We start from the raw sequence: 24,563 nt of genomic DNA, 5'->3' as shown, positions 1-24,563 counted from the left end.
GTAGGAAATAAAAGTGGCCTCCCTCATTAACTCGTTGTCATTTCTTGTTTTTATTGCCTATCTTCTATATATATATATATACATATATCTTTTCTATGTACCCCCATTCAAAAGCCCATTCTCATATTCTGTTTGCACTATTTCTTATGTTTATATGTACATTTTTCTGTCTAGTATGTGTGTATCTCTATGTGTAATGCTGCTAACAACAATGTGAATTTCTCCACTGTGAGATAAATACAGGCATATCTTATCTTACCTTATCTTATCTAAGATGGAAGGCAAATTGACCAGTAATCCCAGCTGAGCCTCTTGCATGCGCTGTACACTGTATCCATAAGTTGGGGTTTCTTGCATACACTGCTTCCGTAAGTTGGGGTTTTCAGAACGTAGTTGGAGCGCAGCCTTGCCACTTTTTGACCCAGCTCGTCCAAATTGGTGATATATTCTATATCCCGACTGGCTCACTTGTTTTGCCATGGCCTCTGACCATGACCTCGACCGCAACTCTCATGCCTCCTCATCATTCTTTGCCACAGGGCAGTGTTTCCTCTGCATTCATTTAGGAGTGGCGGGCCGCCATTCCTAAATCGGAGCTGCCGCTCCTTGAATTTTTTTAAATTTTATTTTATTTTTATTGTCGCAAATACACCATCGCCGCATGTCTCCACCTTCACAGCAGAGTCCTGCACTGGGTAGGGTACTCGGGAGTACTAATGTAAACAACAGATAACTATCTTGCTGAGTCTCTACTCTTTGGGGGGTTAATACCACATTAATTACTGGCGAGCGCTACGGTAAACTACAGATAACTATCGTGCTCAGTCTCTACTCTTTGGGGGGTTAATGCGGCGTTAATTACTTGCGAGAGCGCAGCCTTGAAAGTGACGTTACGTCCAGCTCCAGGTCAGACAGTCAGAAGAGGGTCATACCAGAGAAAAGGTAGACTTATTTGCTTAAGATAGCTCATAATAGATTTGACAAGTTAGCTGGCCACCAATGTTTTTCTCAAAACAGGGGATCTGCTTGCAGCCTGTATGCTGCTGAGCCTCTCAGAGGATTTCCCTACAACAGAGCCTTGGAGCTCTTTTATAAATAAGAAAAAAAACAGAAAAATTAATTGTTCTGAGCCTGGGTGCAAACTTTGCCACTGATTCTACAGCCCCATTAAGAAATTAGTATTTATTGTTTTTATATTTTTTTAAATTAAATTTTATTGTTTTTTTTTTATTCTTTTAATTTTTACATTCAGCCTTTAAAAAGCCATTTTCAACAGGCCATTCAATAAATAGGTTGTAAATTTAAAATCTGCTGTCAAATGTCATTTGTTCACGCCACCACGGCTTCACCATGGACAGCCTGCCTCCGCTGCTGAAATAAATCCTAGAGGAAACACTGCAGTGTAGTAAAGTATCTCTGACCTCATGCATTATAATTCAGTTGATGTACTATCCAATCTCTGTGTATGACAAATATCGTGTGTACCGTGGCTCTCTGGATCACTGCTGTGGGTATGTCTGAATGAAGCCCTGAGGGCCATTAATGTTAAAGTGCCCTATGTCTGAATGACAGAATGATGTCACTTTAATAGACTGATGAATGTTGCGTATCTCAAGTTTAAAAGGGCTTAACTGAGCACTATTCTTCTTCACTAACCTCTTGTCACATTGTGGAGGGAAGGGTTCTCCACTGACACCTTCAATTAGCCTGCTGGGAAATTTGTGTTAGCATTCCTGAGAATGTTGACAGGCTGGAGTAACAAAAAGAATTTTCAAAATAATGTACACTGACAGTGCCCTTGACAGAAAACCATGAGTTTGCCAGCTGTCTCAGTGTTGGCTCCTGGCTGGCCTTGTATTTGTCTTTGTACGTTCCCGATGGTCTCATTCACAGCACTGTGTGAGGTCTTTTGGATTTGATTGGCTGTTGACTGTCTGGTGTGTAAAATTTACTTTATCGCGTCCTTCTCTACTGTACCTTATCATACCCCATAGTTTTCGCTATATTGAAGCGCTGACTCAAAGAATAGGATTAGCTGTCTTTCATACTGCTGGCTTTACCTTTTAGCGGAATGTTGTGGAAGCAGTGACAGCAGCAGAGGAACAATAAAAAGTGGTCTGACTTTGGAGGATTTTATTATTATTATTATTATTTTTTTAACTTCTCTTCTCTGTGCCTTTCACATCATTGGTGTTGGCTTGTTATTACGCAATAGTGTCTCCTCTTTCCCCTCTGGACCTGCTATGAATCATTCCCAGTGGCAAACACTCAAAATGTGTGTTACATAAGATGATTTGGCGTACAAGGATTATCACCCCATCGCCTTGGGCCAGTGACCGGACCTCCGCGAACCCAACAGAGGCCAGAGGCACTTGTGTGAGAAAGGGCTTTTCCTTGTCATCTTTGCTTACTGTTAACGGAAGGAAGAGCCAAAAATGGGCATGGGATATGAAACTCAGCAGGGGATATGGAGCACTGGAGCTGCTGTCACAGTGCATCCAGGCACTGGCAGGGACAGTGTTGTTAAGAGGATGCTGTGCTGAGATTTGGAATGCCTTCCCCTCCCCTCTGCTGTTCCAGCTCAGCATCCCTAGGAATTACAGCCCGTTTATGGTGGTGGAGTCCAGTGTCAGTGTTTAGGGTCAGCGCCAGAAGTAGTTTGGCCTCTGCGTAGTGAAGCAGAAAGTAAAGGTATGGAGGTTGGAATTGTGGATGGAGCACTTGCTTTAAATCATGTTAATATATATGTTTTAGCACCCTTCTGACCACTTCACCGGTGGATGAATACATCTTGTTCGTGTTTCTGCTTAAAAGCCGAAACTGAACTAACTGTTTTGGTAACATTTCCAGGGTTTCCACCACACTATCACAGTATTACCATGCAACTAGTGTCATGGGTAGCTTCAAAATGATTTGATAGTGATAAATGCAATCATAATTTGCATAATGGATTGTTATGGCAACATACCTGAATTCATGTAATATAGTAACTGTATAAATTATGTTTTATGCATTATAGTCTTGTGAATATGGGGATGTTGGTTAAAGTTATATTATTATATTGTAGTGGCTCTCAAACTCCTCTTATTGTCACAGGTTTTTGTAAGTGCTTTTGCTGGGAGTAAGACAGTCAGCCTAACTTCATATTACATATGCTAGCGCAAAGCACGGGTGCAATCCATCTCGGAACAATATCTTCAAAGCTGCACTATTTTTTTTAACTAGTGTTTGCTGACAAAAAAGCATGTGCCCCAATGATTGATTTTTCAATTAAGAATTGCAAGGCCTTATTTCCTAACTGTTAGGATGGTCCCACTGAAACTTCCTCATTAGATGCCAAATAGACTGCGTTAAATGTATCCTTCCTGAGAGGCCTGACTTCTTGTGATGGTGGCAAATGCACATTTATATTGTGCTCACACCCCTTTGATTAGTATTCATCTATGAAAAAGTGCAGCTGAATTCAGAATATCCTGAGCCCACAGCACACACAGTTGTAGAGAGCCATCGGTTCTTTCCGACGACTATTGAGTCAGGCAGCCACCAGTGCCCTCTTCTCTTACACTCCAAGAATGAAAAATAATCACACTATTCCTTTGATTACTTTGGCAGTCCTTGGAGCAGCCGACTCCCCTGACTAAGTAACCAGTTGGTATGTGTGACTGTCTACTGCAACATAAAGTAACACTGTGAAAATCCCACCAAGTTGTCTGGCAGTAGTGTTGCATAGCTAGCTTTTCATCACACCTCAAGTCTTGTTGTTGATTAATAAGTTCGGTTTTAAAAGCGACCATCTTTTTTTGGTTTGGACTAACTACTCAATCTACCCAGCATGTTTTGTCTAATTGGATTTATGTCCTGCACACAAAATCATCTAAAAATTCTCCCTTTTTTTTCTTTTTTATCCCTCTCATAACTCTATTCATGTAATATATTGTGATGCAAGTCATGATACAAGCAGCTGGAGGAACAGACAGACAGCCAAGCCTCAGAAAGGTGGTGAACACCAGTGGGGATACCTGACTTCCTGCTTTGCATTAATTTGGGTTCAGATCTGATGATACAGGTGAGCCAGTCTACATAGATGGACAGTGTACACTGTTTGTTCCAATAAAGGAAAGCAAGTAACACAACAAATCAATGTTCTCAAATTCATCAAATGTGTCTGTATATCTGCTGCTCTTCTTATTGTGTGAGTCAATCACTGAAACACAAGGAAAACTATACATTGATTGTGTATAAGAATGGCCAACTCTGGACAATTAAGTCCCCCAAAAAAAGCAGCATTTCAATGGTGGGGTTTGAGACAACAGATGTGTAACAAAAGGTCGTGCAAGGCCTGTATTGAAACCGTTTCCTTATCATGAGGCAGCCACTCAAACTGAAATCAACACTTTTAAGTTACTGCAGGCAGCAATATGATGATTGTATGGCCAAAACATGTATGGCTCCAGTAATCAAACTACTATTTCAGTCATTTGTGACTGTTACTCCGTATGAAAACGGCTTACAAGGCACCATCAGGGAACAGTTGCCATAACATAATGCCTCGCGGAGACATGGTTTCTATTATTGCTGTGACCAAAGATGGGTTTTAAAGACTCTTCTGAATGCTGGATAAAAGATGAGCAGTTTCCTCCCGCTGTATAGGGAATACAGAAAAAAAGCAGAAAGATGTGGAGTACACACCACAACAACTGATTTGTGGACAAGCAGGACAACAATGATGCCCATAAGTGTTATTGTACACTTCATAAATAATTACTTTTAGAGTCGCTGCCTGCAAATGGCATACTTTCCCATTGGCCACGTGGCAGAGAAGATTGCAAATGGACTAGAAGAGTGTTTGCCTAGCTGGTGTCTGAAAGAAGACTGCTAGACGTGTATCATCACTGATGCATCAAACATTGATGTGGAACTAAATCAGTGGACCAGGTAAGTGAAAGCCTCCGTCCTTTTTTTTCTTTCCCCGTGTGTTTTTAGTTATTTTTGCTTGTTGTCTTTAGTGTTGTTTTTTTTGCCATTTATTCTCTTAAATATTATTAAAAAATATTTTCAGATATCTTGTTTGTATGATCAGATCTACATAAATACTTTATTATTATTATAATTTTCTTCATATTATTAGTGTTAGTAGTAGTAGTAGTAGTAGTAGTATGGAAAAAAATATCCAGCTTTATGATTTATTTGTTTTATTTTTGTTTATTGCATCGCTTTTTGTGGGGCATTTTGTGCTCTTGCTAGAAATGTGCTACACAAGTGGCCATTATCACTACTGTTGGCATTGTTGTTCCTACATTTTCCATCGTCGCTTTTGTCATTTTTACACAATTCACATTTATTCATGATTTGTATTTCTTTTTTGTTGTTTTCAGACTTTGTAAACAGTTGGTTGGCTATTTCTCGCACAGTTAGAAAAAAACAACCTCCCTGATTGCAGCCCAGCAAGAGTTCAATCTGCTGGAGCACTCGGTGATTACAGTGTCCAACAAGATGGGGCTCAAGGCAGAGGATGATTGGGAGGGTGCTGGAGCAGACCATGGCTTTATCTCAGGTTCCGTCTAAAGGCTGGGAAACACAGCACCTGGTCCCCACTTGGCAGTACACAGAAGTCCTTGAATCAGTCAAAAACAGCCTGCATCCCCTCCAGGAGTTTACAGGTGCCCTCTCTGGCAAAGCGTTGTAAGCATGTCATACCTGAAGCCCGTCCTGCATCTCCTGAGAACATCAAGTCTGGCTGGAAATGAGAAGGCAACAGACCTTACCAAGGCAGTAATGCCAAGAGCCCTTGACCGCATGGAAGACCCAGCCACAGAGGAGCTTCTGGACAACACTTGATCCCTTAAACCAAGATTCAGGATTAACTACATAACTGCAGAGAAATGGTAGAGGTGGCACAAAAAGGTAACTTGTTTTGTTTTTTTTTTTTTTTTTGCAGTTACCGGAATACAAAATGTCACATTGCACACGAAACTTATCGTATTGTGTTTTAATGGCATTGAAAGGCAATGTCTTTAAAATATACATAAAATGCTCAATTGCTCAAAATTACATCATGCGTCAAAAGTCATACAGCTCTCATCTCTGTTTTTCAGTAGAAAAGGGCTCGTGTCAGCACCACATGCGCCGTGCTTCAAAGTGCAGCAGAGGCAGAGCTGTCCACTGTGGAAAAAATAAAGCAGTCCTGAGGCAGCTTCTTTAAGAACAGTGCTGTGCCCCCCTGCTTCATTTGCTGTGCACTTGGAGGATGCCGTGGAAGCTGAGCTGAACAGCTACACGATGGCTCCAACCATCAATGGATCTTTCAGCCAGGTGGAATGTATGCACTGTTATTTTCCGACACTAACTGACTCACAAATTCCTGTGCATCCACAAGTTTGCTATTCGTGAGTCTTTAGTGCTGGGGGGGATTGTAGTCACACATTGATGTTCTTGTCTAAAACTAGAAAAGGTTCACAAAATATTTTGACCAAAAAAAACTGCAATTATTTTTGAGAAGAGGAAGAAGAGAAGTCAAGAAAAGCATAATTATGTAGGGCTTCTATTGATTTAAGTTATTTGAAGATTTTTTTCTGCACTTCATCCTATTGTGACTGCCTTTGGCAAAAAAACAAAGTGAAATGCCTAACATATAGATTCCTGTTTGTGTTATCATATTTAGTGGTTGCTTATTTGCCAAGCATTATGTGGTTTCCAATTTATTGTAAGTTTAATGCTACATAACAGTAAATAATGTTTTATTTTGTTTTTTTACTTATATTGACTAGAGATTATGCAACATTTATATGCTGCTCCTGAACAATAAGTAAGTGACTCACCGATTTTGTGTCCCAGACACTGTTTACATAGAGGTCTTATTATTTTCTAGATGGAATTTCTTTTATTATTATTACGTTTCTTGACTTAACACAGTCACAGTTTTTGTGATTCATTTTTTATGTTCAATTGGTCTTTGTTCAGTGCCAGTTAAAGAAAATTCAAAAAATACATTTTGAAAGCAGTTCATATCTTTAAGTTCTCATATTTGAATTGGAGTACAGACCAGTACATATTTTGATGGCTTATCATGTTGTAGTACTTCATAAAGTGTTTTAAATCTAGTGAAGCTTGACTTTAGTCAGCTTTTTTTTGTTTGTAAAATCCTCTTTTTCTAGTTTATTCAGACAAAACTCCAACATTACCTATAACTGAATGTTATACATGTATGTTGCAAAATGTCTCTTCCGGCTGTTTTTATTTCCTGCTGTCTGCATTAAATATTTGTTAAAAAGTTATGTGAAAGTTGGATGTGTTACTTTTACCAAGGCAAAAGAAAAACTGAACTAATATACATGTGTTACATCAGGGAACATAGGAGTTATTTGGAGGTTGAAGTGAATGCTGATTTGATTATTTTGGGCTTTTAACAGCATTAAGCTTTATTCACAGAGCAACATGATGGAGGCCAAAAGCATTTATTCTCAGCAAGACTTGTATAAGTAGTTGGTATTGGGCAGCACCATAGGCATCTACAGTGTTGACTATGTGTCACAATAACTTCCCTTTTAGAAACTGCGTAATTAATTTAATTTATTAATATATTTGGAACACTTAAAATTATTAGAGTTTGGCTGCTGTGCTGTTTTAAATGATGGTTATGTAAATTCAGTGCTCAACTAACCTACTTTTCAAGAATTTTGAAGATGTCAGCTGTTAATTGCCAGCCAGTATTTGATTAAGAAAACTGCTCTCCTCTGTGAATGCTAAAGATGTATTTGAACTAAGTGTGCACATTAAATAGTTTATTTTTCAAAACTTAAAAAATATACTCGCCACATATTTTTGTCACAATTCATTAACAACCTATTTCAACAGATTATTATCAAAACTGTTAATTTATGTTGTGTGTTTCTTTTAAAAATAGTATTGACTGATGTGTTGTTGTCGGTTTTTAAAATACCAATTTTGGTATCTTACCCAAAAATCCATGGTCAGTGGTACTACTTTGGTGGTAACACTTTGGTGTTATTGTAAGTGTTTAGGCTCAGTGGTGTGCCGTCAGGGCCAGCAAGGCCTTCTCTGCTGGCCTAAACTCTATCAGAATCACTGACTTGCGTTGTAATATTTTCCCATTAATCTTTTTACATTATTCCCAATAGTCTGTTCTCTTCATTTAACAGTGTGTCTCTGGGCTGTGGTGCTTCCAGCAGTGTATATTTTTTTTTTTTTTTTTTTATCCAATCATATTTCCGCCATCATGTGTTGCCAGGGTCACAGAAATCTGCCCTGAGGCGTTCAGAATCAAAAGTGCTGGCACAGGAAGCTTAAAATGTGTTGCAATGAAACTGTTGCTTTAACCAATCAGATTTAGAGTTGGGGATCCCAGGGCCAGCTAGCTGGCCTACGATGATGTCATCACTTTCACATCCTCTGATTGGATGGTCAGAGAGCTTAGCCAAAGCTAGTGATTGGTATCTGTAGCGACTTGCACAAGCTAAAACTTTATCGTGAAAGTATTCCCTTTTCTCTCTCTTTTTTTTTTTTTAAGTTAAGCAAGCTGACATTCTCAGCCTTAAAGCGAATTAAAACTTATGCCAGAAACATGACTGGACAGACCCGGCTTTCAGTATTAGCCTCCATGGCGATAGAACAGGACTAATGTTTGAAGTGAAACACGGATTACCTGCTCAACAGAGTGATTGAACTGTTTATGATGAAAGAAAGGAGGATGGAGTTTGTGTTAAAATAATCACAAGTTATGGTGAGTAAAATATATATATTTTTGTCATTTTATTGGGCTGATATTGATGCTCCTGTTAGATGTGATGTATGTGGTGCAGCTGTGGCTGCAGCAAAAGGAGACTTGTTGAATTGTTTTAACTGGGTTTCTTGCTTTAGTGATGGCATTCATTCTCGCTACATGAGATACCTGTCTGCAATGCAATGCCCTGCTGTACTGCCTTCCTGCATAATACTGATGGTTTCTATAGCCGTGGTGACATAATGACGGTGTTAGGAGATGGTTTGATTCCGGCAGGCTGCCACTGAAGGCCTAAGAGTTAAATGCATGGCCCGCTACTGCTTAGGCTGAAGCTAAGATACAACTTGTGCTGAAACTTAATTGTTATTTAATGATTAAATAAAGGTTGTGGTGATGGATGGCTCGTTATACAGGCTGATGGACTTGGACTTGACATTTGGAGATCAAACAATGCCGACTGAGATTTGGTCTAGACACCACATATCGCGTTCCTGACCTGGGGAACCAGGCTGAGTGTGAGCTGCCGCTGGTGCTGACATCAAAGCTGGAGCTGCCAGCCATTGTCCCAGAAGATACTGGTGATGAGACGCTAAGCTGACTCTCCTGAGTGGCTCATCTCTCATTCTGAAGTGCCTGTCCAGCTCTGATAGCCTATCACACCTTTGAGCACTCCTGGATCCACTCTGCAGGGCACTGATGGATTCCAAAAATGGCAAATCATGTCAAACTGGTGGACAGGAAGATAAAGAGAATTTTTAAACCTGAATAGCTTTTAGCCACAGCTCTCTTAGACTCTCCATTCCTCTCTATATCCGTAGTCTTTCTCTCGTTCTGTTTCTTTCTTTCTGACCCACGCCACCAGTTTTTCCTAGACTGGTGGGACTAAGAATTTTCTTAGACAAAAAGAAAATACCCTCCAGCTTTCTTTTAGGTGGTAGAAAAAAGGCTTCTATAGTTAATGAGCATATGTGCATACAGTATGTAGGAATAGATAACTGTGGGCTAGAAGATGGTACAAATGTTCATAACTGCATGGGGAGTCTGCTTTTTCCACATACTCAGCCCTCCTCCTCGTCACTGCCATAATGTGTAGCTAAATGCCTCATTTACTGCTGCTGCTGCTATGGGAATTAGGCCAAGCGATACTGGAATGTGCCCAGGCTTGCTGGGTAGGAGTGGAGGAGGCTACTACTCCCTGAGCTGTCAAGACAACTTAGGCCACACATCAAGCTAGTTGTCGCTTTCGGCAGCTGGCATGTACCATACACTGAAGCTTAACTTGCTGTACATAGCACATAACGATACATTATAAGTTTTATAAAGTTTCACTGTATTGAACTATATATTCCAGGTTCCCGTCATAGGCTTGGAAATAATAGAAAAGTAAGGATGGGCCACATCACAATCGTAAAGAGTGTGATGGTCAAATTGCAAGAGCTGTGATTTAATTGACATAATTGGTGGGAATTGTATACGCACAAAGACAGACATTTGTGTATGCATGTTTCTTGTGAGATTTATTCAGCCACACATACACCTGAGCCTGTTTTATAAATCCCAGTCATTGAGGAAATGGGCACATGTGCATGGCCTTCATTTCCACTCCCACAATCATCTACTAATTCGTCACATATATCTGGAAACCATTTGCGACCAAAATGGCAAAAAGAAAATTGTAGTAATTTTTAGCCAGACAAGTGATTTCTGTGCTTGGACAAGTGAAAGGTGAATTTATTGTCCAAACTTAATTGAGTTGAGCCCTGCACAGCGAACTAATGCAAGTCCAGCTGGTCAATATGTACCTTTAGATGAACTTCAAAGTAATTAACAAACTTCTGCCTGGTGTCTGACAGATATCACAGTGTTTAGTTCTTTCTCCTGCTTCCCTACCTAATACTGACTGATTAAACCATTTGTTTCTACTTGCCAATTTGTAATTTTTTTTTCCAAACATGCAACGTGCTGCCCTGGTTAATTACCACAAAGCGAACACACAGTGTGGTTGATACATCATTATCACCTACCGAGCTCAATCAGACAGATCCTGATGAATTTTGTCTCGATATCAATGTGGTTAATAGATGACAAAGTAAACAATTACCTGACTCATTAAATATGTGGCCTTTGCTTTGCAAATCAGCACTCTTGCTATTTTTCCTCTGGCTTAATGTGCAAATTTTTTTCTTTTCATACAAAAGGTGTTGTTTTACCAAGGCTTTCTTAAACTTTAATTTTTCTTAAAGTAGTGTTCAAGAGCTGAAGTGCAGGAACTCGGGGCAAGCTAAACTTTTCACTGACGCCCCAATTAGCTTGACATTTAGTTTTTTAGTGGAACATCTCAACTGCTACTGAAGGGATTGTTTCTAAGTGTGGTTTTGAGACATCTATGTTCCATTTAGAATTGACTGTTAAAACTTTAATCCCCTGACTTTTGATTTAGCACTGTCATTAGGTTAAATTCTTAATGCATTCAAGACTTCAGCTAATGAGCAAATACCTTGAAAAGTATTGACAGTACTGGTTTGTCTTCTGCTTCATATGATTAATTCCAGTCAATTGGGGTGTGCTACTGAGATTGAGATGCTTGGAGCATTTTCATACGGTTTCATTTTTCCTCACCAGCTCTTTCTTCTGTTGCAATTTCCTTCTTTCATTTGTGACTTCTTCTGTTTCACAGAACACTGAGTTATTCACAGTTTTTCATTGGTGTTGATTATTTGTTGAGGCAGTAAAGGCACACAGACTACACGTGTGAAAAAAACTACATCAAGCATGTGGGCATGAGTAAAAAATAGGCTGGTTAGAAAGTTTAAATACCAGTTAATCATTGTAGTGGAATAATTGCTCAGCCCTTGTCTGGAGGATCTCAACTGCCTCAGAACAGTTTATTCATATGATGCTTGGTGAAAGACCTCCTATACAAGATTGAGTTTTATTAGTAGGTAATATTTTTCTCTAATAATAAGTTTAAGTTATGAAAATTATTTTGCCAAGTTTAAAAAAGATCTGCAAAAATATGCAAAACGCGGCTGGTATTTTCTAGACCCCTAGCACACACATATTTACACATTAACTCTGTTTGTTCACCAACGCCTTTCACTTAATAGAACTATTTGTTGTTTTGAATAAAAATTCATATAGTTATTATGACCTATGTAACCCCCATAATACCACACACATTTCCATCAGCATAGAACAAACATTTAAGGTAATAAATAACTCTGGAAAAATGAAGTGGAAAACAATAATATGAATAATAAAAATGCATCTACGAAGATTAAGACAGACACAAAAAAAGCATTAAACTTCCAACAGCCTTCACTTTCCTCCTCTGTCAGCAATGCAACACATGTCCTCTAGTCTTTCCTCCTACTCCATCTTCCTTTGCATTGGCAGCACAGGCACAACACATAAGACCAGCATATCAATCAGCATTTTCAAAGTTTCCCTCCTGGGTGGAATGACATTTTCCACTCCAGTCACAACAGAAGTACGGCTCTGCAGCTTCCGTCGTAGGTTAAAAACTCATTTCAAAAGGTACCTCACGTCACCTTTATCCCCCTTACCTCTTTTCACTCTAATTGCTGTCAAAAATGTTCTTTTTTTCTTCCTCCCCTTGGTTTTTTTTTTTTTCTTCAAGCACCACTGTCTTCTTTGTCTCACGCATAACAATTTCGTGGCCTCAGGACCATCTTGAGGACACTTTGGTTCTGATAGTTGCCCTCCTGGCTACATGCTGCCTGTATTTCTGTTGCCTTAGGAATTCTAAAGATGATACTAGTGTGTTTGTGCCAAACATTAAAGGTGTCTCTCACAAGGTTGGGGATTTCTCAGCACACAGTTGAGTTCGTGATGTCCAGGCTCATTTTGCTACCCACAGAGAGTTTCAGCTGCTTTTATCTTTTATTTTTATTCAACATGAGAGACATATTTTCACAGAGTAGTTTCTGAGCTAGATAATCAAAAAAGAATCTTTACTGTTTTCATTGTTTTGTTATTTCATTATACCAAGTTCTGAAAATAGTGTGAACATTCCCACGAGATTGTAGAATATTTTGTGCTTCGTATTTTGTGTAAATTTGCATTTGTATAGCTCAGTATCAACATACAGGGTGAAGTTGGTTGCGTATGTGGATTTTAATATTTAGTTTAGATATTTGTTAAACCCTGTAGTTTTGTGGGCTTTATGAAACAAAATAGTTCGTGAAAAGTAAACATTTTCTGGCAGGATAAAACAAAAAGAGGTGCAGACAGTTTCCAATAATCACTTAATTGTTAAAATTAACAAAATACAATGGATGTTTTTCCACAGTTTGTAACCATTGGCATTTAACGTTTTCTGCAAAATTACCTGGGAAACATTAGGTTACAGAGTTATCAATTAAGTAGATCCAGTAGCAAAAGGTTATAAATTAATTTTGTGCATCTGCAATTGGCCTGACACAGCAAACGACCTGCTGTCTTCCACAGTAAATAAGCTTTATCATAATTAATGTCTTCACAGAAAGCTTGTGTCTTACTAGTTTGATGTCAAAATATTCCTCATACCTGATCTACATGGTGGAGTGACTTGTTCACTGTAATTAATGTTAGCCTAGCTGCCGGAAACAGCTGTTCAGATGGAACAGATGTCTACAGATACTGTCGCACCAACTTTATTAGTCCAGTAAATCTGTCCAAGTCTAAATTGTGTTTATTTTCAAAGCAGAGCATCGACTGAACCGTACATTGCAAGCAGAAAAGAGATTCTGGGCACACAGGAGGGCCAGTTAAAACTCAAACTCATCGTGAAGTTTTATCATACATGTTAATTAAGATTGGCCCAGTCTCTCTTTGCTTTGAAGGCTACCCTTTACAATTGAGTGTCCAGTGGTCAGACTACAACTCCACCATGTTGGACTGTAGCTGGTAGTCCTAGGTCTGCTCTCTCGGAGACCTGAGCAAAAGGGCCACTCTAACCAGAACCTGAAGCAATTAGAGTCCTGGTTCATCTAGTGCTACGCTTAACGATATACAGAGCGGAGCAAAGATGCTATAAAGACCACCCATGATGAGATGGCAGACTACCATTGCCAATTGCAGTTCAACATGGTAGAGTTTATACATTATATTGCCAAAAGTATTTGCTCACCCATCCAAATTATCGGAATCAGGTGTTCAGACTGTTTTTACAAATGTTTGTGAAAGAATGGGTCACTCTCAGGAGCTCAGTGAATTCCAGCGTGGAACTGTGATAGGATGCCACCTGTGCAGCAAATCCAGTCGTGAAATTTCCTCGCTCCTAAATATTCCACAGTAAACTGTCAGCTGTATCATAAGAAAATGGAAGTGTTTGGGAACGACAGCAACTCAGCCACAAAGTGGTAGGCCATGTAAACTGATGGAGCGGGGTCAGCGGATGCTGAAGTGCTTAGTGCGAAGAGAGCTTCATGAAATGGGTTTCCATGGTCGAGCAGCTGCATCCAAGCCGTACATCACCAAGTGCAATGCAAAACCTCCGATGCAGTGGTGTAAAGCACGCCGCCACTGGACTCTAGAGCAGTGGAGGCACATTCTCTGGAGTGACGAATCGCGCTTCTCCATCTGGCAATCTGATGGACGAGTCTAGGTTTGGCGGTTGCCAGGAGAACAGTACTTGTCTGACTGCATTGTGCCAAGTGTAAAGTTTGATGGAGGGGGAATTATGGTGTGGGGTTGTTTTTCAGGAGCTGGGCTTGGCCCCTTAGTTCCAGTGAAAGGAACTCTGAATGCTTCAGCATACCAAGACATTTTGGACAATTCAATGCTCCCAACTTTGTGGGAACACTTTGTAGCTGGCCCCTTCTTCTTCCAACATGACTGTGCACCAGTGCACAAAGCAAGGTCCATAAAGACATGGATGGCAGAGTCTTGAACTTGACTGGCCTGCACAGAGTCCTGACCTCAACCTGATAGAACACCTTTGGGATGAATTAGAGCGGAGACTGAGAGCCAGGCCTTCTCGTCCAACATCAGTGTGTGACCTCACAAATGCGCTTCTGGAAGAATGGTCAAAAATCCCTATAAACACACTCCTCAACCTTGTGAACAGCCTTCCCAGAAGAGTTGAAGCTGTTCTAGCTGCAAAGGGTGGACCAACGTCACATTGAACCCTATGGATTAGGAATGGGATGTCACTTAAGCTCATATGTGAGCCAAGGTAGATGAGTGAATACTTTTGGCAATATAGTGTATCTGTTCATGAGACAAGAGCCCTGGTTGATGCCTGGAGAGGCAGCTGAATCACATCGAGGATCAGCTTGTTAGCAGCGGCTAAACTTTTGAAATAAACCTTACATAAAACATCTTTAATGATTTGTAAAATTCCTCTGTAAACCAAGTTGAAATTACCCACCTACATATGTGTAAGTGAGACTAGAGGTGACACAAGAAGCTGAAATCAAAAGTCTCAACATTAGAGACACTATCCCTCATGCCCAAGTGGATTATTTCATTATTCTGATGAAAACGTTGCTCTGCTCATTTCTCTTCTAGTCTGGAGTTTGTCTTACAGCGAAGTAGAGCTCTAAGTTTGCTGATCATTGTGGGTGGAGTTTTGCATTTAAGACAATGCAGAAATCTTGGCTCTCTTCCTTTTTGTAAAACTTTGAAAAAATTGAAGTTTTATGACCCTGAAAAAGAACCAGCTGAAAGAGATTTTACAATCCAAAACTGCCCAAACACAAGGTGTGTTTTGATTAGTTTTGAGCCAAGATGCTGAAGTAGGCTGATATATGGAGGTCAAATGTCTTCTTACACAGGATCAGTTTCTCATCTGCTGCCTTGTTTTAATAATTTTAAGCTTGAGTAAGACTGCAAGCCCTCTGTGACCCTGTGCACACACAGACTCTATCTCCATTCTCCTTGTGTGTCCAATGTGGGATTACTGTGGTTGGTTCACATCTTCACTGAAGAGTGTCTGTCCTCGGGCAGAATCAGATGGAACACGTGCCCTGAAAGCCGCGTGGTGTCAGGCCATCTCTCTGCTCCGCTGCTTCACTCCCCCCTGCCGCTTGAACATCCTCTCAGCTCGCCTCGCCTTCGTTGCTCTTATTTGCCCTCCCACCCATCCCCACTGCTGCCCCTCGTCCTCTTCTCCTATGTTCATTTCACAGTCTCCTTTTCCAGCTCAACACCCCAGCAGTCTGCGCTCGATTGGATTCTAAACCAATTTTGCCTCCATGAATACCTCTTAGTTCCGCTTTCCTTTTCACAATTACTTCCCAATTTGCAGCTCCATCCTGTTTCTTTTTGCAGTGGGCTGGTAGCCGATAGCTGGAGCTCTAGTAGAAGCCCACGATAGAGCGAAAGCAAACAAATTGACCTTGCTGTGCGCGAACACAACAGCTTGTTTAAACTTGCGATGAGCACTTTGTTAACATGAGGCTGAGACTTTGACTTCAGCACCTGCTTTTGTGACTCATGACCTTGTTTTAAAGAATGATGAGATATTGAACCCCAGGCATTGCCCTAGATAGACTTTACTGTGTCCTCACTAAGAGGACTTGCCTCCTGCACTTGGACCAGAGTGGTGGCTGCCTCAGAGTGTCCTCGTGTCCTTTTCTGCCGGGGCAGTGAGTAACCCCCCGACCCCCAACAATCATTGTCATCATCACCACCATCATTGGCTTGACTTGTGTAACCGTCCTTCCTTGAGTGATGAGGTTTTCCGTATTCAGATTAGCACAGCAGGCATGAGTTATGTTGCCGGCTGGGTCATGACACAAGGGTTAATGCCAGCAGATGTTTCTGCAGCGCCTCATTCTGCAAGCATGTTGTGTCTGCACATAAACTCATAAACACAACTTAAAAAAAAAAAAACTTGTTTACTTTCTCTCTGCCTTGAGCCTCAGTTAGAAATTCAGTTGAGCTTGTAAGCTTCACATTAAAGTCCTGCAGGAGGCACACACATCCATAAATTCATTGTGGGTGCTGGGCAACAATTATTAGCACATAAAGACAGAAAAAAACACCACACTACTGTCTCGTTCCCATGTTAGAAACATATCACAAAATGCCATGATGCTAAATGACAGCAGCTTAACAGCAATTTACTGAAGAAATTACTAGGAAAAATGAGTGTTACTTTTAAAAATAAAATATGTAAACAGTCAAGTGCTGAGTATGACATGAGATCCTGAATTTGATAAGACACAAGGTAACCCTGGAAGAGCAAATTTAGACAGCAGCAGAAAAACAGCAAGGCTTCTTAAAGGAGGTATGATGGAAGTTTGAAACAGTTATTATCTCAGTGGAAAACTTACCTATCAGTTGTAACCAAATACTTAGCCTAGGTTCTTCCTCTCAAGTGTTAAAACCTGTTTCTCAATCGAACACTCGTAATTTAATCATGTCATACACAGAAAACTGTGTGCTGAAGTGTCTGCAGTTTCGAGGAACGAGTAGTGTCAAAGGTGGCTTTAAACAATGTTTTAGATAGCACATTTGAAGGAGCGTTGTTGTTCCAGCCTTTTACTCCAGCTGTCTGAATAAGTGTGACAGTCAGTGTGATTTCTAGCGCAGACTTTGTTCAGTGCCAGCACACGGAGCCCTGTTCCTCTGCATGCTCTTCCCGTCTGTCCATTCACGTTAACGTCCTTATACACATGAAGCGGCACATTTTGTAGCCCTTTTGCCTTTGGAAGTCAGGAAACTTGGCCTGTAAAATCGCTGCAGCTGAAAATGTTTGAAGACGTTTGGGTGGGATTGTGGGGTTTTACAACCATGGGGCTTGTCGGTGGATTGCAGTAAACACTTAGGATGTAAGCAGTAATGATAATGAGGAAGATGTGAACTGTTTAACCCTGCAGGTGCTAATCTTATTTTGTTTTTGTTTTTTTTGTTTGTGTGTCTTTGTTTCATTCGAATGACCAGCGGTAAAGAGGCTGATGAAAGAGGCTGCTGAACTGAGGGATCCCACAGAGCACTACCATGCCCAACCACTGGAAGTAAGTTCACCAAAGAACACTGCAGTACTTATCAGGATTTGTACTATATTATTTTTGCAGCAGCTTGCATACTGCATAGTCTTTGTTGAAGACATACAGGCAAAAAAAAGAAGGAGGGATTTTTAATTTTGGGCCCTCTGTGTCTAAAGGGAATTTTCGATTTCATCTAACTTCAGTCATTGTGGTCAGAAATAATAACATTGTACTCACCAGGCAATTAGATGTGGGAACACAGGGACTTCTACAAAATCAGAGTTTGGTTGGACAAGAAACACAAGCAATCAGAGAATCAAACAGGTTCAACAAGCTTTGACCAAAGTCAAAGTGAATTGGAGCATAAAACAAATGAAAAGAGTGCAATTCTTTCTTAATTTGTCCCTTGAAAATGTTGATCACAGTTTACAGACCCACTTCTGTTCAATTGATTTTATTCTATTTGCAGTAATTGTGTGCCCAGGGTTTCAGTCAAATTAGTGATTATTACCAACATTTTGGGTGCAACGCACTCAATTTTGCCTTCACTCAGAGAAATGCAATGACCCACATACCTGAGATGTGAGTCTTTTAGCTTTTTTATGGGAGCTGTATATTTTTGTTGTTGGTTAATGTCACGCTTGTGTTGATCTAATAGCATGCTGTATGTAGAATATAGGCAATAAAAAATATGCTTAATTTCTTCTGAAACACAGACGAATGTGAGGTTCTAGCACAAGTACGACATCAGCTCTCAATAAATTGGTTTAAATGATCTGGCAGCTGTAGTGTAGCTCATGTACTGGACATTAATTTTGTGAAATATCAACTGTGTCAACATGTCAAAGTATCCTTGAGCAAAATGCTGAACTCAGAATTGCTCCTCATATGGGAAAGGAAAAATTGAATGTTGTTTTGGACAAAGCCATTACGTAAAGCTCCATTACCCTAACTTGACAGACACTGTCAGGTGAGGGTAATGGGGTGTAAATCTGATTTTCAACCTGTCTTATCCCCTGAATGCTTGTGTTTCTTGCCTCGTCCTGACTTGTTTCATCGTGTTCCTGCATCTCAGCAGTTTCTTCAGTGGGGACATTGTTTTCATAACTGATAGAAAACTACAAGAGACCAATGTTGTAATAAATCGTACTTTTCCTTTCACTCTTTACCTGGTAATGAAGGGGTTTACATTAAAGCTTACACTGAGAACATTATGATTAGCCCCCTGCCTGAGAAACGTTTTCTCCTGCAGGTACCCTATCTCTGACGTGCTGAAATACAGCATCTGACACAAAGACATTATCAGCAGATCCTTGAAGATCTTTAAGTTGTGAGTTGTAGCCATCATGGATCAGACTTGTTCCAGCACATTTCTGACACCATGTCGCAGATTCATGGTTTGTCCCTATTACCTTTAGTACTGTTAGGGTAGATGATCACTGCTGCAGACTGAGAGCACAGTACAAGCCATACCAGCTCAGCAATGCTCTGACCCAGTTGGCTAGCCATAGCAATTTGACAAAGTCCCGAGTGAGTGTGACAAGAGCATTAGGGCACGATCAATACTGGATTTTTGGGGCTGACGCTGATTCTCAGAAGTAGTAGAATCCCATACTGATATATCAGCCAAAGTTATTTATTGGTTATTTTTTAATATTGAGAAAGGAAAATGATGGGGGTCATTGTTTGTTAACTGTCTAGCAATGCAGTTCACAGACTAGTTTGCAACTCACCATCAAGACACCACTAGACTCCACCGTCTGCTCAGTTGTGATACGTACTCATGCATATGCTGCAAACTGTGTGAGTGGGACTATTGTAAAGAATGAAGTCAGAGCTTGTCTGCTGGACAAACTGTATGATGACACTATTTCGAAATCATCCCAAGTGTCTTTTGCTGATTCATATTCTGTACAAAAAATCCCCACAAAGTTGTCATCTTGACTTTATTGTCCCATCTCCTGCTCACTGACTACGAGAACGTACTGTTCACTTGTGCTGTAATATATCCCAAAACTTGAGATGTGCCCTTGGTACAAAATACTCAGTGTTATTTGCTTTATATCTTAGTTGTCATAATGATGTTTTGGTTCATGTGTTTTACTCATTTACAAGAGTCAAAACTCAAATCTGAATGAACATAAACTATGAATTACGAATTATGAATCTACTGATTGTAATCTGTGCATCCGTGATCACACAGGAAGATTTGCCAGAATGTAAAGAAATGTTGGATATAAAAACAAGGCTCATTTGTAGGCCACATTACTGACACTAGAACAACATACGCCTTCTGTACACACACACCCAAAGCATGATGGCAGCTGGAGTTCCAAAGCTTGTTAGCTTTTGTTTGTTTGCACTGTCAATACGTTTCTGCTGACCTCCAGTAGCTTCCTTTCTCACCTGGCTTTAGTGATGTACGTGTGTACAGTGACGATAGTGTTGCAGTTAAAAGTGCGACAAAGCACACTAATGGACACACACATCATTAGGTGATAGACTGGTGACCTGTCCAGGGTGTCCCCTGTCTTCGCCCTAAGTTGGCTGGAATAGGCTCCAGCCCCCCCACGACCCTAGTGAGGATTAAACGGTGTATAGATAATGGATGGATGATTCAAAATGAGGTTTTCATAGTAATAGAATTTTATTTTCTTTATTTTAGAGTATTGGCCAATAAAGTAACAGCTCACCATGAGTACAACAAACCACTGTTGGGTTTGCACTCCACAGGACACATCACTGCCAGTGTTGTCACTTCAAAGAAACCTGTGCCTTTGCATGACTTCACACATTGTAATATGTGCTCAATGTGACATTTCCCTCTTTCTGCAGGATAACCTCTTTGAATGGCACTTTTCCGTACGGGGACCCCCAGATTCAGACTTCGATGGTGGGGTTTACCATGGAAGAATCGTGCTTCCCCCAGAGTACCCCATGAAGCCCCCCAGCATCATCCTCCTCACAGTAAGACACCGATGAAGGCCACATCTCAATCACATCTGATTGTTGTCCCACTGAAGCGGAACAGGAAGCCGTCAAATTAGATGATCAAAGTGTGGAAAATAGACAGCATGTCATTTAACCCTCAGCCATTTCTGGTTGCATCACACGTAGTGACAGTTGTCAGGGCAAAGCCTGGGTTGTCAGCACACTGTCAAAGGGAATTGCACTGGTTTTGTGTGAATATGAAATTGTCTTTTTATATTCAGGCAGCTGTATGACACCTGCACTAATGACAGTCTGATAAAAGCCAGAATACTCTGAATTGTTGTGACAGTCACTTTTCCGTTGTGTCCAGCTACTTATTTAAAAAAAAAAAAGAACAAAAGTTTCTATTTCATTTTCATTGTTTGAAAACTTACTTTTGCACAATAGCAGCCTGCATTTCGAGGTATGCTCTCAGCTGTTTCAAGTTTCTGTGTCAGTCTGCTTGTCCTAACTTTTGACAATGTATGTTTTATTTATTCATCTCCACCCACACAGTCACCTCCACCGTCTCTTTATTTCTCCTTAGCCGAATGGAAGATTCGAAGTTGGAAAGAAGATTTGTCTGAGCATCTCTGGCCACCATCCAGAGACCTGGCAGCCGTCATGGAGCAGTAAGTATCATAAAAAATACAGCCCCATTTTGCTACATGTAGCTCATTACCTGAGTTACTCCAGGTAGGACTTTCTCTAAATATATGTCAGTCTTTTAGTGCAGACTGGGAAGGTAAAAAGAATGCACGTTATTATTTGTAGAGCTGGGAAATTTGATCTGTCACAGTAGTTTATCAGTAATAATCTATAAGTAGCCCCTTAACTATGACACTAATAATCAGTACAGCAGCACAATATTGTTATGCTTGTCACTCTGCTGAGCTTCTTTCTATCAGAAATGTTTTATTTTTTCTATGTATTTCCATTTTCTTCTGCTTCACTGCTCTCAGGGTTTAGAGTCTGCTTTGCTGCATTTAGAGTTAAGCTACTGCCAATAAAACCAAGCAATTACAACTTAAAAAACTTAACTTAAAGCTTCCTTTAAGTTAAGTCAAAACCGATCATTTATTTGAATCATTTATAGTGATTATGCCCTTTAAACTGTAGGAGGCTTTTAATTTGAAATATTTGTGCAGCAAGTATTGGCCCTCATTGACTTTAACTTAGCAGTTATTAAAACTACAAATGAGAAGTGACAGTATTTCTGTTAAAGGAGGAAAGAAAGAGGTGATATAACATGTTACACTGATGGAAGATGTGGGAATGTACGCTCTGCTGAATAAAAAAAACAAAACAAAAAAAAACTATGTTAACATTTTTTTAACCAAAATTTTAAAATAACTTTACTAGAGATTTTATTACTTAAAAGACATTTTAAAACCTGACAAAATGACCTGCCTCTTAAGACCTGGTTTTCTGCGCTTCACAGAAATTAAGGCTTCACATATATTTGAAAATAAGTTTTGCATCTTCAACCAGAGAGTTGAAGTCTTTGATTGAACTTAAACTGGGAGGATTCAAGTTTTCACCTTCATGCGACTGTCAAACTCTGTTAAAAGGTAGTATTGTTTATAAGTTGGAAATGTGTAAAACATCTAATTACAGCCACAAAACTAATGTAATTTATGATAATCAGTTAGTGATTTTTTTGTATCTTGTATTTTGGGGTTCCTGGATAAATCGTGTGTCCCCAGAATTGGTCACCAAATCAATAAATAATTATTGAGTACCTGGTGCTGTAGTGGCCGAAGGGCATTTTTATATCTCCAGAGTCAAAACCGATCATTTATTTCTCCCAAGAACTCATTTTAGTTCTCTACTGGCGTTCCAACCTTTTTCTGAGTTCTGCTTTCATGTTGCCTCTCAGCATGGGACTTTAATCAGTGGGAACTCAGTGGGAGACGGTGCATCTTCCTCAAAGCATTTTCCCCTACCCGGCTCCCACTTATAGCCAAAAAATAAGTTTTAAATCAATAACAGAATTAAATCAAAGACAAAGGTAGCTTTAAACCTCTTTTTACCAAGATACTGCAGGTCACATGGCTAGCCATGCCTTAGAGATTTGACTCTCCCTGCTGAGCTCCTAAAGTGTTGTGTTCAAGTTGTGTCTGATCCTGCTTGGAATGACCGCAGGAGGCCTGGCTTGATAATTGCACTGAGCTGCGAATGTCACAGACAAGCAGCGATTCCAAGCTTACGCTCACTACTGTTGGCTGCTGCTTTTAGTTCATGTACTACGCCTACATATTTAATAAAGTTTGGCTAATTAATTCAAACATTTCCCCTCATGTCACTTTGGATGTCCTATTTATTTACTGGGCTGCAAGGTGGCGCAGTTGATAACACTGTTACCTTGCAAAAGGGTCGCCGGTTTGCGTCCCAGTGGGGTTACCAGGATCTTTCTGCGTGGAGTTTGCATGTTCTCTCCTTGCAGCGTGGGTTCCCTCCGGGTTCTCCGGCTTCCTCCCACACAGTCCAAAAACATGTTGAGGTTACTTGGTGATTCTAAATTGTCTGTAGGTGTGAATGTGAGTGTGCTTGGTTGTCTGTCTATAAGTGTAGCCCTGTGATAGTATGATAGACTGGCGACCTGTCCAGGGTGTCCCCTGTCTTCATCCTAAGTCAGCTGGGATAGGCTCCAGCCCCCCCGCGACCCTAGTGAGGATTATAGATAATGGATGGATGGATTTATTTACAGTTGTATACTTATTTATGAATATGTTCACACATTTTCCTCAAGCTGCTTTCTGATCTATTTCTATCCTTTTTTTTTTTTTTTTTTTTAACATTCGCATAAATTGTCAAACAGAACAAGTAGAGGGTATAAACACACACGTACGCACACACCACTATTTATCTTTTGAGAACCGTAGAAGACTGCAGAGTTAGACAGTCAACACTGAAGAGCTTTATCTCAGCAGACTTGCTGCTGTTTAAGTAAAATGTGCTGCTTCTTCTTCTTGTATTAATCAAAGACTGTACACGTTACTTCAACAGAGGAAACAACTGAATTTCTGCTGTAACTTGAGCTGAATACTGATAGTCAAGTCCAATTTATATAATGAACTTTAAATCTCAGGCAGCACTGCAACTACATTTGACAAGGTGTGTCGAGCATTATTAAGGAAATCATAAAAAATAAGGGGTAAACAGTGTTTGTGTACATGAATACTCATTCATGGACATTAGAATCCTGGTTGTTTTTAGGGTTTTGGAACATTTTGGCTGCGTGTTGTAAATCTCCTATCATGGATTTCAAAATATGCGTGGCTTACCCGTATTTTTAAATTGTAAGAAACCTAAATAAGCTCCCTGGAGAATTCCACTCTGAAAATTAAATACTGTAAACAGTTCATTGAGGTTTCTGATCACTGACTATTTCATCCTCCAGCCATTAACTTAAAAAAAAATGTTGAAAAAAAATCAACAGTAATTGTGGCATTTCCGAAGTTTGAGGGCCCCCTACTAAGTCACAGATCACAGCTTGCAGAGGCTTTTTCCACCCAGTTCAGGATCTTTCTGTTCTGCCTGTAAATCACTGAGATATTTCCACACTGTCCTTCACACAGTATGTGTAAGATCCCCACAGATCTTCAACAAAGTTCAGGTCAGGGGTACTCTGGGTTCCAGTCTAAAAGCCTCAGTTTTTGTTTCTTGAAGTAGCTGAAAGTGGATTTTGAGGTCGGCTCTATTTCATTGTCCCATTGTAGAAGACTTGACTGATTGCAGGACATTTGCTGTCAGAGTTTGTTGATATTTTTTGGAATCCATTCTTTCCTCTTTCTGTGCACTGTTTTCTATGCCCCTGGCTGCCACACAAAGACTAAGCAAAAGATTTCCACCCCCATACTTAACAGTTGCAAGATATTCTCTTCTTCGAATGCTGATGCTATTTTTTTTGT

General features: G+C 40.1%; 1 protein-coding gene and 1 long non-coding RNA gene across 2 annotated transcripts in view; both read left to right on the top strand.

Annotated features, from left to right (window-relative positions):
- ube2j1 (ubiquitin-conjugating enzyme E2, J1) overlaps positions 1 to 24,563 on the top strand; it is a 61,460-nt gene that overhangs the window by 6,009 nt on the left and 30,888 nt on the right. The window contains exons 2-4 of the mRNA XM_008287257.1: positions 17,633 to 17,706; positions 20,515 to 20,646; positions 21,197 to 21,281. Coding sequence (XP_008285479.1) covers positions 17,633 to 17,706; positions 20,515 to 20,646; positions 21,197 to 21,281 — 291 coding nt within the window. The remainder of the gene's footprint in view (positions 1 to 17,632; positions 17,707 to 20,514; positions 20,647 to 21,196; positions 21,282 to 24,563) is intronic.
- Positions 5,206 to 7,274, top strand: LOC103361228 (uncharacterized). Its single transcript, XR_520395.1, has 2 exons — positions 5,206 to 5,904; positions 6,096 to 7,274. It is a non-coding gene; the product is annotated as an uncharacterized LOC103361228 (long non-coding RNA).

This window comes from Stegastes partitus, unplaced genomic scaffold (assembly GCF_000690725.1).
Source record: "Stegastes partitus isolate 25-593 unplaced genomic scaffold, Stegastes_partitus-1.0.2 Scaffold492, whole genome shotgun sequence".
In the NCBI taxonomy this organism is placed as follows: Eukaryota; Metazoa; Chordata; class Actinopteri; family Pomacentridae; genus Stegastes; species Stegastes partitus.
This window is presented reverse-complemented; position numbering and strand designations above follow the sequence as displayed.